Here is a 15,052-nt window from a genome sequence, read left to right as displayed (position 1 = left end):
CACACAACTACCATACTCAACAGCACTTCTGGCACCAGGTGTGTCTGGGTTTTTTCCCCATACCAAGTAATTCTCTGACACCAGCTAGGTGTCCTAAATTTTAATTCATTTCTGATACTAACTGAAATTAATGTAGACCCCACAGCTTAAAGGCTTGGTCCCATGAGACTGTCCCCCCACTTCAGATGCCAATCACAAGTAGTAGGTCCCCAGTTACCCACAACTACTATCTGACTTGGCTACAAATTGGAGGTTCCCATAACCCACCTACCCCCAACCTTAGATTTGATTATTTGCTAGAACAGTTCATAGAACTGAGGGAAACACTTAGGTTTACCAGTTTATTATATGATAAAGAATATGGTAAAGGATACAGATGAAGAGATACATAGAGTAAAGTTAGAAGGGTCTCAAGTGCAGAAGTTTTTTCCCAAGGAAGGTGGGGTATGCCACGCTCTGGTCATGTGCATCTGTTCATCAACCCAGAAGCTCTCCAAACCCATACTTTGGGAAATTTCACAGAGGCTTCATCATGTAGGCATGCATTGATCATTAACTCTATTTCCAGCCCCTCTCCCCTCTCTAGAAAATGGGGTGGGTGGCTGAACATTCCAAGGTTATATAATCCTGACTTGGTCTTTCTGGTGACTAGCCCCCATCCAGGAGCCCACCCAGAATCACCTCATTAAAACAAAGATACTGCAGTCAGCCAGGAAATGCCAAGCGATTTAGTAACTCTGTCAGGAACTAAAGTCTAAGACCAAATATTAGAACACAAGATGCTCTTAGTACTCTTATGACTTGGGAAATTACAAGGGTTTTAGGAGCTCTGCATCAGGAGCTGGAGTCAAAGACTAAATGTTAGGACAAAAGATTCTCCTTAGCACCCATGTTTACAAGGGTTTTAGGACTCTATGTCAGGAACCAGGGTCAGAGACCAATATACAGATTTGTTATTAGTTGTTACTTTACAGATTAAGGTTTTTTTGCTCAGCATAATGCCTTTGGGATCCATCCAAGTTGTTGTGTAGATCAATAGTCCTTTCCTCTTTATTACTGAATAATACTCCACTGTATGGATGTACAATACTTATCCATCCACCTTTTGAAGGGCATTTGAGTTGTTTCCAGTTTTTGGCTAATACAAATAAGGTTGCTCTGAACATCTATATATAGATTTTCATTTCTCCAAAGTAAAAACCTGTGAGTGGGATTGCTAAGTCATATGATAAGTATATATTCAACTTTATAAAAAAAAATGCCAAATCATTTTCCAGAGTGGCTGTATGACTTTGCTTTCCCACTAGCAGAGTTTGAGAAAACCAGTTGCTCTCTGCCCTTGTCAGCACTTGGTAATGTCAGCATTTTTTTAACCATTCGTAATTGCTTTTAGGAACATTTTTATAGCACCTGCTTAAAAAATCCCAGTTGGATGATTCTAACATCTGAGCCTTCTCTTGTGTTGATATCTGTTGGTTGTCTTTTCTCATTTAGTTTGAGATTTTCCTGTTTCTTGGTATGAAGAGTAATTTTAGATAGTATGCTGGACATTTTTAGTATCATTATATTATGAGACTATGATTCTTATTTAAATCTTCTATTTTAGTAGGTAGCTAACCTGATTAAAGTCAGAATACATGTCCTGGCCTACTTTTAGGGGTGTAGTTCTAATGCCAATTTCATTTCCAAAGCCTTTGCAGTACTCATCTGGTCTTCCCCGCTTGTGCACCACTCAGAGGCTCATCTGAAAACTGGGAGGTATTCCATACCATAGTTCCATCTTAAAGCTCTTGCTATGTTGATCCTGGTTGGTTTTAGACATGGGTTTATTGGAGATGTGCCACATGTACTTCATACATAGATTGAAAGACACCCGCCCCCTTCCCCTGCTCTCTTCTCTGTCATCCTTCCCCTACTCTCCAGGGAGTACAGCGCCACCTCCTTGCTGCTCTTTGCATCAGGCAGGGCTGGGAAAGTGGAAAGCACTCTGAGGGGGAGGAAGTCGGATTCTTTCATGGCGTCCCCCTGGAGTAGGGTGCATGCAGTCAAAAGTGTTCTGTCCTGCAGAGCCACCTCTTCTCAGTCCTTAGCTAAAGAGATTAGTCTTTTCTTGAGGCTCATTTTTCTGTGTTCCTTGTCCATGGAGTTTCCAGGTTGTGGGCTGCTCTCACATCCAGGCAAGGATATGTTAGAAGGTGAAAAAAATTAAAATCCCAGTGATATCACCAAAGATCACCCCTCAAGTCCTGAGATTCCCTCCCTAGTCTGCCTCTTCTCCAGCTTTCAGAGCTTTCTGTCAGTGATTCAAAAGGGAAAGCAAGAAATTTCTTTGTTATCAAGAACACTAAAGAATTAGGCTTTGGAAGAATAAGTGTTTATTCTGTTGAAAAGGGAATACTTTAAAACTCCATGCCAGGGGTGCCTGGATGGCTCAGTTGGTTGAGCATCTGACTCTTGATTTTGGCTCAGGTCATGATCTCAAGGTTGTGAGGTTGAGTCCACATCCAACTCTGCGCTTAGCAGGGAGTCTGCTTGAGATTCTCTTCCTCTCCCTCTCTCCCCCTTCCTCCCACTCATGCACGCATATGTGCACACGCACTCTCTCTTTCTCTGTCTCTAAAACAAAGATTTTTTTAAAAATCACCATTTCTTGCTCTAGGATCCAGCCATGCCACGTGTCTTTCAAGCCATTTTCCCTAGGCCCTATCTTTGTCTCACATTTGGCATTAGCTAGAAAACCAATCTCCATTGTACTATCTGCAGAGTACAAAGGATCTGAAGACCTTTTTTTAATAGCAGTAGAAGTTTTTTCTGTTACATATACCTAAAATGTTAAGCTATTTCAGTTTAAGCAAAATGCAGTCAGATTTTAGCCTCAGTGCAGTAGTAATAATTAGAGACTCCCTACCTGCATTGTCCAATAAGAACTTTCTGTCTTGAGGGCAATATTTTATATCTGAACTGTCCAGTGTGGTAGCCACTAGTCATATATTGGCTCTTTATGCTTGAAATGTGTCTAGTACAACTAAAGAACTGAATTTTTAATTCTATTTAATTTTCTAAGATTTATTTATTTGAGAGAGAGAGAGAGAGAGACCATGAAACCATGCAGGTGGAGGGAGGGGCAGAGGGAGAGACTCTCAAGCAGATTCCCCTCTGAGCATGGAGCCAGTTGCAGAACTCGATCTCATAACCATGAGATCACGACCTGAGCCAAAACCAAGAGTTGGACATTTAATCACCTGAGCCACCCAAGCGTCCCTTAATTGTATTTAATTTTAATGAATTTAAATTTAAATAGTCTTACCTAGTGGCTACTGTACTAGACAGAGAAGACTTAGACTCTTCATTCAAAAACATGCTGTTACACGGTTCACCCTTTTTGGAAATAGTAAATAAATAAAGACAATTAGAAATGGGTCTCAGGTAGGGCACCTGGGTAGCTCAGTGGATTAAGTGTCTGCCTTTTGCTCAAGTCATGATCCAGGGTCCTGGGATCAAGCCCACATTGGGCTTCTTGCTCAGCCGGGGAGTCTGCTTCTCCCTCTGGCCGTACCACTTGTTCTCTTTCTCTCTCTCACCCTCTAATAAATGAATAAAATCTTTAAAGAGAAAAAAAACAGAAATGGTTCACAGATTTAGCCCGTTGTAATTTTTAGTATATTCTATTTTTACCTTTTTCTTATGCTATAGGAACATATTTTCATTTAGAAAACAACCAAACTTATTTAGTAAGCTGTTTGTTGATACACACATACATACACATTTATAGCACTCCTAAGTTACTTTATATCAAAGGTTTACACATGTTGGCTAACAAAAATGATTATTAAAGCCAATCATGTGCCTATACAGTGTCTCATTTAATCTTCATAAAATTCCTGTAAGATTAGTTTTCAAAAAGAAACAGCTGGAAAAAAAAAGAAAGAAAAAGCTGAGAGAATGTAAGGTCATACAGCCAGTCAGTACCTAAATGACCCAGAATTTAAACAAAAGTCTTTCTGACTCCAAACCCACTTTCTACTATATTATACAGCCCCTTTTTTTGTTTGTGTTCTTTCTCTTCTTCTGTTAAAGACCTTCCTGGGTTTGCCTTTTTCCCCCTCTATTCTATCAATATGCAAAAACAAGTTTTACTTAAAAAATAATACAAAGCCCATTTCGATGTTTGTTTTTCAGTATATGTTGTTGGTTAAACATCACCAGGCATAACACAACTTAAAGGTTTTTGAGGTTTTGTGGGGTTTTTTTAATTAAAGTTTAGTTGACATGTGTTATATTAGTTTTAAGTGTACAACATAGTGATTTGACAATTCTATACATCAGGCAATGCTTGCTACAATAAGTACAGTTACCATCTGTCACCAAAATAATTATAATATTATTGACTATATTCTCTATGCTGAACTACATCCCCATGATTTATTTTTTTTTATAACTGGAAGTCTGTACTTCTTAACCCCTTCACCTATTTTTGTCTGTCCCCCCTCACTCCCCTCTTTTCTGGCAACTACCAGTTCTCTGTATTTATGAATCTGTTTCTGGTTTTGTTTGTTCATTTGTTTTGTCTTTTATTTTATTTAAGTGGGCTCTGTGCCCAAAGTGGGGCTTGAACTCACGACCCTGAGGTTGAGACTCACATGTTCTACCAACTAAGCCAGCCAGGCACCCCTGTTTCATCTTCTGGATTCCACATATAAGTGAAATCATATGGTATTTGCCATTCTCTGTCTAAATTAATTTAGTGTAATATTCTGTAGGTCCATCCACGTTGTTGTGAATGGCAAGATATTCTTTTTTATGGCTGAATAATATTCCATTGTGTATTCTGTGTGTGTGTGTGTGTGTGTGTAATCACATCTTCCACAAACAGTAACAGCAACTCATTAAAAGATTCCATTGTTTGTTACAGAATGGTAATTTTATGCTTTTCTCTGCTAGTTAATTATTCAATAAATTCTTGTGACTTCTGTATTGGTGAACCTCTTCTGGCTTAGTGCAGGAAAAGGACATTAAGTCTCTAGAGATAATAAAATCATTTCCAAGATTAACATGTAGAATCTGGCAGATATGCAAATTGTAGTCATTTTGATATCAAGAATTCATTATATGGGGATACCTGGGTGGCGCAGCGGTTTGGCGCCTGCCTTTGGCCCAGGGCACGATCCAGGAGACCCTGGATCGAATCCCACGTCGGGTTCCCGGTGCATGGAGCCTGCTTCTCCCTCTGCCTGTGTCTCTGCCTCTCTCTCTCTCTCTGTGTGTGTGACTATCATAAATAAATAAAAATTTAAAAAAAAAGAATTCATTATATGTGTACTCGAGAAAAATATAATTTTGCTTTCTAGTGGAACTTTTATTATTTTAGTCATTAATATAGAAAATACATTGGGCTCTGCACTCAGCAGAATCTACTGGAGAGTCTCTCTCCCTTTGCCCCTTCCCCCCTACTCTTGTGAACTCTTTCTCTAAAATAAATAAATAAATCTTTTTTTAAAAAAAAAAAGAATAAAAGGGATAATGCCTCTGAATGTCCTAAATTCAGTGCCTGGGACAGAGTTAAATACTAACTTAATACCTTCTAAATGTTTATGACCCTCCAAAAATTTATTTCCAGCCCAGATTTCTCTCCTGCACTCCAGGTTTATGTGTCCAAGTACCTACTTGCATTTCCACTTGAACTTTAGATATTTGAAGCATAACATACCCAAAACTACAGTAATGATCTCTTCCCCATCTCCATTGGTGTCAGACTTCTAGTTGCTCACGTTGAAAACCTTGGTGTGGTCTTTGACTCCTCTCTTTCTTTCACACCCCACATCCAGGCTCTCAGAAAATCCTGTTTTCTCCACTTCCAAAATATATTCAGAATTAAGAAGTCCTGTTCTTGGAAAGACACTGTAGGAGAATGAGAAGATAAGCTATGAATTGAGAATAAATATTTCCAATTTGTTTATCTGATAAAGGACTTATACATGTAGATTATGTAAAGAATTCCTTCTTTATTTTTTTTTTATTTTTTTTTTTAGAATTCCTTCTTTAAAAAAAATTTTATTTATTTACTCATAAGAAACACACAGAGAGAGAGGCAGAGACATAGGCTGAGAGAGAAGCAGGCTCCATGCAGGGAGCCCAATGTGGGACTCAATCACAGGACTCCAGGATCACGCCCTGAGTCAAAGGCAGATGCTCAACCACTGAGACACCCTGGCATCCCAAGAATTCCTTCTTTTGAACTGTAGTTGACAGACAATATTATATCACTTTTAGGTGTACAACAGTGATTCAGTGTTTATATACATTATGAAATGACTACTATGATAAAATCTAGCTACCATCTGTCATCATACATGGTTGCTACAGTATTATTAACTATATTCCCTTTGCTGTATATTATATCCCTGTGTCTTACTTATTTTATAACTGGGAGTTTGTACCTTTTAATCACCTTCCCCTATTTGGGAAGAATTCTTAAAACTCAATAATAAGAAAACACAACCCAGTTCAAAACAGGAAAATATTTAGAACAGACACTTCAACAGAGAAAATATATGAATAGCAAATAAGCACACGCAAAATTGCTCAACATCATTAGTCATCAAGGAAATACAAAGTAGTGCCACAATGAGATATCTATATGTACATGTATCAGAATGGCTAAAATAAAAAAGACTAACCATACCAAGTATTAGTGAGGATATAGAACAACTGGAAGTGATATACTGCTATGGAAATGTAAAATGGTACAACCACTTGGGAAAACAGGTTGGCAGTTTCTTAAAAAGTTAACCATACTCCTATAATACAACTCCTAAGTAAGTATTTATCTAAAAGAAATATATGTCCATACAAAGACTTGTACATTAATGTTCATAGCAGCTTTATATGTAATAGCCAGACTTTGGAAACAAACCAAATATATGTCCATACAAAGACTTGTACATTAATGTTCATAGCAGCTTTATATGTAATAGCCAGACTTTGGAAACAAACCACAGTTGATCAACAGATGAATAGATAAACAAATTATGGCATATCCTTACAGTGGAATGCCACTCAGCAATAAAAAGGACTGAACTATATATAATTGCAACTACATGGATGAAGTTCAAAACCTTTATGCTGAGTGAAACAAGTTGGAAAAGGAGTATGTACTGTCTGGTTCCATTTATATAAAACTCTAGAAAACGCAAACCAATCTACAGTGACAAACAGTGGCTTCCTAGGAACTGGGAGGGAGAGCACAGAAGGACATGAGGAAACTTTTGAGAGGGATGGATATATTCATCATCTTGATTGCAGTGAAACTTTTATGCTTATATACATCAAAACTGATTGAATTATACATTTTAAACATGCAGTTTATTATATGCTAATTATAGCTTGGTAAAACTTTCTGCAGAAAACAAAATATATTCAGAATCTCTCTTCTTTTTTTATTCTCCATCTGATTTCATCTATTGTCTCCCCACTCCCAGATTATGCAATAGCCTTCTAACTGGTCTCCCTGCCCTCCCTTTTTTTCCAAACCCTTGCTCCCTTCTAATCTGTTTTCAACATAACAACCGGAGTCTTCCTTTAAAGTTGTCAGATCATGTCACTTCAGCTCAAAACCCTTTCGTAGCTCCCTCTCCCACTCAGAATAAAAGGCCTTTATGGCCTGCCCCAGCCTTTGTCACCTCTCTGATCTGATCTACTATTTACTCCACATACATAGGTCTCCTTGCTAGTTCTTGAAAATTCCAGGCGCACTCCCTCCTTTGGACCTTTGAATTGGTGGTTCTCCCTGCCTAGACCACTCCCTCACCACTTTTGGGTATCCTCACAGTAATTGGGCCTACTTTGAATATCCTATTTTAAACTGCAATGTACCTAATCTTCTTATTCTGCTTTAATTTTTGCTTTATTCCACAGCACTTTTATCATACTCCATTATTTACCTTTTTGAATTTTCTTCTCCTATTAGAATATGGAGAACACGAGGGCCTGAATCTTTTTTGGTTTTGTTTACTGATGTACCTCAAGTGCATAGAACAATGCCCAGCACATAGTAGACTCTCAAGAAATATTTCTGAAATGAATACTTATCTAAATCTTTGATACATTGACAAATTAGAGTAGAACCAAAAGGGGTGTTAAGAAGAAGGACAAGAGGTTTAAAACATCCATGGGGAATAGTTAAGGCAGATGGAGACATCACAGAGAATAGTTTTAGTGGAAGCATGATACCCCTCTTAGCTACTGAAGGGTAATTATATGGAAGAGGTAGTATGTTTACTCTGTGATGTTGCAGAGGACAAAGCTAGCCCAAACAAGCCAGGTATGGGCCCAGGCTAAGTAAGAACATTTTTACTTTCTTAAAATTATAATAAGCTATCATAAAATAACTATCACCTACTGGATATGGTCAAACAGAATAATCCTCCATCAGGGATTGAAGAGAATCCCACATGGAAAAATGGTTGAATTACATGACCTTGAAAAGTTTGTTCTAGTTCAAAGATATAGTGATTTTTTTAAATCCAGTTATTCCAGACAACTCCAAATGCTCAGTCTTTTGTGGAGTTAATTTTACAACTCCAAATGTTCAGTCATTTGTGGAGTTAATTTTTCAAATGCTTGTTTAACCTGACAAGATCATGTCAAAGGTAACTTCATACTTAAGTAATTATGATTATGTTTGCCCTCTATTATTGCTAAAAAGATAATTTTACTATCAGTTTGGACCTTCATAGCCCTCTTTTAAGAATGTTTACCAGTATCATGGAATAAAATCTCTAGTATTCTAGAATTCAATCTAAGTTTCACATTTAAGAAATTTGGGCTAATTTCTTGTTTGTTTTACACCAAATTTCTTCACTTTTTAAAATGGCTACATATGTTCATTATCTTTCTTCTTTTATAGGAGCGGGATCGTTATGCCTACAAGATTCATCTTCCAGAAACAGTAGAGCAACTGAGGAAATTCAATGCAAGGAGGAAACTAAAGGTAACTAAAGAAATCAGCAAAAAGCTTCCTTACAGCTAGATTCTCACTTCTAAACTTATTTCAATAAGACTTTGGTTTTTAAATCATTTAAGGTAATATCTTAAGTGTGATTCTAAACAAAAGGTTATGATAAATGAAAGAGTAACCACATTTTAGATTTGTATTATCCTGAAAATTCATAGCAGAGATATAATTACTTTTTTTAAGATTTTATTTTTTTCAAAGAGAGACTGAGAGATAGCAAGAGAGCACAAGCAGGGGTCAGGGAAGGAGAAGCAGGCTCCTCGCTAAACAGGGAACCCAACTCAGGGCTTGATCCCAGGACCCTGGGATAATGACCTGAGCCGAAGGCAGACAAGACACTCAACCAACTGAGCCACCCAGGTGCCCTGAGATATAATTACTTTTAAAATAGTAATTTACTATTATCCATTATTATTATTGAATGTGAACATAGGCCACATTTTCTCAAACATAAATATTTTGACAAGAAAATGTGAGTTCAGCTCAATGAAAACAGTACTGGATTTGAATTGGACAACCATCACAAAGCAATAAAAATCCCCACTACCTTGGTCTACTAGAAAATATTTTCAAATTACTTTCCTCACCTTTTCTTTATTCTTCCTAGGTACCTTTCTCTTTTTACCACTCTTTCTATCCTCTACCTCACCAAAAAAGAATATGGTAATTACCCCATGTGGGGACCCCATTTGATTTTAAAAGGTTTTGAAAAAGACCAAACAAAAATAATAGAGTCCTTTTAGCACTATTCAAAAAAGTTAGTCAGTCAGTTACTTAGTTAGTTAGTTAGTTAGTTAGTTAGTTAGTTAGTTAGTTATTTCAGAGAGAACACACATGCAAGCAGGGGGAGGGGCAGAGGGAAAGTGATAGGGAATCTCAAGCAGAGTCCATACTGAGCTCAGAGCCTGATGCAGGACTTGATCCCATGACCCTGAGATCATGACCTGAGGCAAAACCATGAGTCAGACGTTCAACCAACTGAGCCACCCAGGCACCCCAGCACCATTCAAAAATTTTTTGGGACAACATTCCCTCCCCCTTCCCAACAGTGGAAATTCTGTTATATTGTGGTCTTAAAATTAACTTATATTTGATTTGTTTTTTATTACTATAAAAAAATAATTTTTTAACTTTGTCCTCTAAGTGGTTGATTGGTTAGTAGTCCTCCTTAGCCCTGCCAACTATAAAGCTTTGTAAGTATTTTCAGATATGTCATAAATTGTAATAACATTCACTATTATTCAACCCCTGAAATATGTGAATAAATTGTATACAACTCTAGATTTAGAAGAACATTTATATGAATTGGGGGAACTATGTAGGCAACAATATTATGCTATAGCACTGAACTGTCCATCATGGTAGCTGGTAACCACATGCAGCTATTTAAATTTAAACTAATGAGAATTAAAATTAAAAGATCAGTTCCCCAGTCACACTAGCACATTTCAAATGCTCAGTAACTAAATGTGACTACCAAATCAGACCACCCAGATATAGGGTATTTCCATCTTTGTAAAAAGTCCTATTGGACTTTGATATTATACAGCAAGGGAAATGGTAACATATCATTGTTGGTAATGATGATTCTCAGCTAAGCCTCTGTCTTAATTGTTTTTGCGGTCGAGTTCAAACTCGCTCTAAAAGTCCTTGGCAGGGGCACCTGAGTGGCTCAGTGGTTGAGCATCTGCCTTCGGCTTGGGTCGTGATCCCGGAGTCCTGGGATCGAGTCCCATATCACGCTCCCCAGGGGGAGCCTGCTTCTCCCTCTGCCTATGTCTCTGCCTCTCTCTGTGTATCTCTCATGAATAAATAAATAAAATCTTAAAAAAAATAAAAGCCTTTGGAAAAAATAATTATTAATGACATGCCATTATCAAGATGGTGCCCCAAAGAAGTTTCCCCTGACTTGGATATATACCTGAACCAATGTAGCCTACAAGAGAAAAAAACAATCTTACTATCTAAAGTGAAATTTGGTCAGCTGTTTTTGAATTTTATTTCCTCCCCAAAGAAACGATTAATTATACATTTTTCTCAACTCTTCCCTAGTCTTTTTAACTCTAATGCTGCTTTGGCCTTTGTAACATTGCCCTGTCTCGGGCTGGACCTTTCATTGCCCAAGTACAGACCTTTTGCCATAGGGCTCAGATTTGCCCCATCACAAGAAACCCAATGCTATAGTTCTCCTGGTGCCGCAGAATCAGACTTGGGCCTAAAATAGACAAAGTGGTGACTAAGATTCATTTGGACAGGGCAAAGCTGTTACAGCAGAGAGGGGTCATATGAACTTACCACATCCCTTTGCAGAGCTATTTAAAGTTTCAAGACCCACCAAACAACCTAGAATTAGGAACATCAACAGGGTTGTCATTGAGATTTTTTTCAGCATCTGGTAAGGCTGTATTCCTTTGTGTGATTCAGCCATCCGGCTAAAGCATGTTATATCTACCTTTCTCAAGGAACTCATTCTCCTCATTCTGCCTCTTCTGTGAGCTCCTAAAACAGAGATTGCAACTTTGCTAGCTTTCAGAGCCCACCACATAACTTTCTTTCAGATGAACATCTGGGTACCCATCCTTCTACCCAGGCACTATTTTTAAACTCCTTAAATGTTGGGCAACAACCTAATTTTTATAACTCTCTTTGAAATGATTAAAGGGAAGTTTCCCAGAAAGCAGTAGAAAATTGCTTTTGTTATTCAGAGAAGAAAATTTTTATTGTCTGTGGTAGGAAGAAAGAGAAGGAGTACAGAATTATAGGAAAGAGTGGGCTCTGGGCTACATCGACTTGGGGGAATCCTAGCTCTGACACTTCCTAGATGTGTAACCTTGAGCAAGTCATTTAAATGGTCTGTGCCTTGGAGCACCTGATTGGCTCAGTCAGTTGAATGTCTTTGATTTTGGCTCAGGTCATGATCTTGGGGTTGTGATGTACTCAGTGCAAGTCTGCTTGTCCCTCTCCCTCTGCTCCTCCCCTTGCTCCTGCACACTAGTGCATGCTCTCTCTCCCTCTCAAATAAACTCTTTAAATATATATATATAATTCTCTTTTCCTCAGTTTCCTTGTCTACAAGATGGGGATAATGATAATAGCTAACTCATAGGGCTGTAAGAATTCAATGAATTAATATACTATAGCAGCTAGAACAGTACCTGACAATCATAAGTGTTCCATACACGTTATTTGTTATTTGTTATTAACTTTATCATTGTTACTGTTTTATTATGAGTCTTTTTTAAGATTTATTTAGAGAAAGAGAGAGAGAGAGTGTGTGTGTGTGCACGTGCAGGGAGAATGGCAGAGGGAGAGACTCCACACCCAGCATGGAGTCTGACTTGGTGCTCCATCCCACAACCCTGAGATCATGACCTGAGCAGAAATCAAGGGTTGGATGCTTAATTGACTGAGCCTCCCAGGCACCCTTGTTTTATTATGATTCTAATGTTAATACCTTTGAGTTGGTACTCTGTTTATAAATAAGTATAATTCCAAAATAGATACTCCATACTGTTTTAGCTTTTTTCTAGTCATTGACATTAATATTTTGAAGGTTTTATTTAAGATTTTATTATTTATTTGAGAGGGAGAGAGAATGAGTGAGAATACAAAAGCAGGGAGAAGGTACAGCCCGGGTGGCTCAGCAGTTTAGCACCACCTTCAGCCCAGGGTGTGATCCTGGAGACCTGGGATCAAGTCCCATGTCAAGCTCCCTGCATGGAGCCTGCTTCTCCCTGTGGCTGTCTCTCTGTGTCTCTCATAAATAAATAAATAAAATATTTAAAAACAAAAGCAGGGGGAAGAAGAAGCAGACTCCCTGTTGAGCGGGGAGCCCAACATGGGGCTCAATCCCAGGATACTAGGATCATGACCTGACCAAAGGCGGAAAATTAACTGACTAAGCCACCCAGGTGCCCCACATTTTGAAGTTTTAAAAGTATTTTAAAATGTATAGAAAGAGCACCTGGCTGGCTCAGTCAGTGGAGCATGGAACACTTGATCTCAGTCGAGGTCATGAATTTAAGCTCCATGTTGGAAGTAGAGCTTACTTTAAATGAATGGGTGTATAAATAAATAAAAGTATAGAATACCAAAAACTTCTTGGATAATCTCTGTTTATGTATCTCTTCCAAAGTAATTCTGCTTAGGCTATTCCAATCACTTCAATCATCATTTTCCCTCACAGTATATACAGAGGATCTTATACTTGTGGTATGTTATAATATTTACTTCCCTTCTATTACTTGCCTCAAGTGTCATTTCTGTTATGAGATACACATTCTTTAAAGCAGTGGCTCTCCAGACCAGCAGCATCAGTATCACCTTGGAACCTATTAAAAAAATACAAATCCTCAGGCTTTAGTACAATCAGGAAAGAAAATAAAAGATATCTAGATTGGGGAGGTGCATGAGTGGCTCAGTTGGTTAGGTGTCTGCCTTCAGCTCAGGTGGTCCTGGGATCAAGTCCCACTTTGGGCTCTCTGCTCAGCTGGGAGCTTGTTTTCCCTCTCCCGCTGTCTGCTGCTCCTCCTACTTGTGCGCTTGCACTCTCTCTCTGTCAGATAAAAATTTTTTAAAAATTGGATTGGAAAGAAAGTAAAACTGTCATTGTTTATAGGTGACACGATCTTGTATGTGGAAAGTCATAAGAAATCCACAAAAAAAAAACTTACAGAAATAACAAACGGGTACCTGGGTGGCTCAGTCAGTTGAGTGTCTGGCTCAACTGTTTCAGCCCAGTCATGATCTCAGGGTTCTGGGATCAAGCCCTGGTGAAGCTCTGTGCTCAGCTCAGAGTCTGCTAGAGATTATCTCCCTCTTTCTCTCTGCTCCTCCCCTTGCTGGTGTGCTCGCTCTCTCTCACTCAGTCCCTCTATCAAGTAAATAAATGAAATCTTTTAAAGAAAAAAGAAAGAACAAACAAGACAAGCAAGGTTACAGAATACAAGATCATTCTGCAAAATTGGATTGTATTTCTATAAATGAGCAGTGAACAACCTTAAAATGAAATTAAAAAACAATTCCATTCACAGTAGCATCAAAAAGAATTAAATGCTTAAGTATAAATTTGACAAAAAAATATGCAAGACCTAGAGATTTCTACTGCTGAGAGAAATGAAAGCAAATTAATGAAGAGACATTTAATGATCATGGATTGGAAGACTCAGTATTGTTAACAGTTTTTCCCAAGTTGATCTATAGACTCAACACAGTCTCTTAAGCAGAAATTGACAAATCCATCCTAAAAATTCGTATGGAGATGAAAGGACCTAGAATAGCCAAAGCAATCTTGAAAAAAGGACAAAGTTCAGAGCTCATACTTTGCAATTTTGACACTTAACTATAAGGTTATAGTTATCAGGACCCTGGTACTAGTTATGGGATAGGGACAGACATGTAGGTCAGCAGGACAGAATTGAGAGTTCAGGAATAAACCCATATATTTATGGTCAGTTAGTTTCAATAAAAGTGCCAAGGCAATTCAATGGAAGGAATGAATCTTTTTTAAGATTTTATTTATTTATTTATGAAAGACACAGAGAGAGAAGCAGAGACATAGGCAGAGGGAGAAGCAGGCTCCCTTTGGGGAGCCTGATGCAGGATTCAATCCCAGGACTCCGGGATCACAACCTGAGCTAAAGGCAGATGCTCAACCACTGAACCACCCAGGCACCCAGGAATGAGGACTTTTCAACAAATAGTGCTAGGACAATTGGATATCCATGTGCAAAAAAGATATAAAAGGCCACATACTGGATGATTCCATTTATTTACAATATCTAGAATAGGTATTGATATCTGTAAATCCATAGAGACTCAAAGTACATTGGTGATTACCAGGTGCTGGGTGGTGACTGCTTAATGGTTATGGGGATTTGGGGAGGGGGTGATATTTTGGAACTTGATAGAAATGGTGGCTGCACAACATTGTGAATTACTGGGATCCCTGGGTGGCGCAGCAGTTTGGCGCCTGCCTTTGGCCCAGGGCGCAATCCTGGAGACCCGGGATCGAATCCCACGTCGGGCTCCCGGTGCATG

General features: G+C 38.4%; 1 protein-coding gene across 8 annotated transcripts in view; it reads left to right on the top strand.

Annotated features, from left to right (window-relative positions):
- CASK (calcium/calmodulin dependent serine protein kinase) overlaps positions 1-15,052 on the top strand; it is a 345,585-nt gene that overhangs the window by 231,225 nt on the left and 99,308 nt on the right. For all 8 annotated transcript variants that reach the window (XM_041740867.1, XM_041740864.1, XM_041740872.1 and 5 more), the window contains exon 9: positions 8,906-8,989. In XM_041740867.1, coding sequence (XP_041596801.1) covers positions 8,906-8,989 — 84 coding nt within the window. The remainder of the gene's footprint in view (positions 1-8,905; positions 8,990-15,052) is intronic.

This window comes from Vulpes lagopus, chromosome X (genome assembly GCF_018345385.1).
Source record: "Vulpes lagopus strain Blue_001 chromosome X, ASM1834538v1, whole genome shotgun sequence".
Taxonomy (NCBI): domain Eukaryota; kingdom Metazoa; phylum Chordata; class Mammalia; order Carnivora; family Canidae; genus Vulpes; species Vulpes lagopus.
Note: the sequence above shows the minus strand (reverse complement) of the source record. Positions and strands in the feature narration are given on the sequence as shown.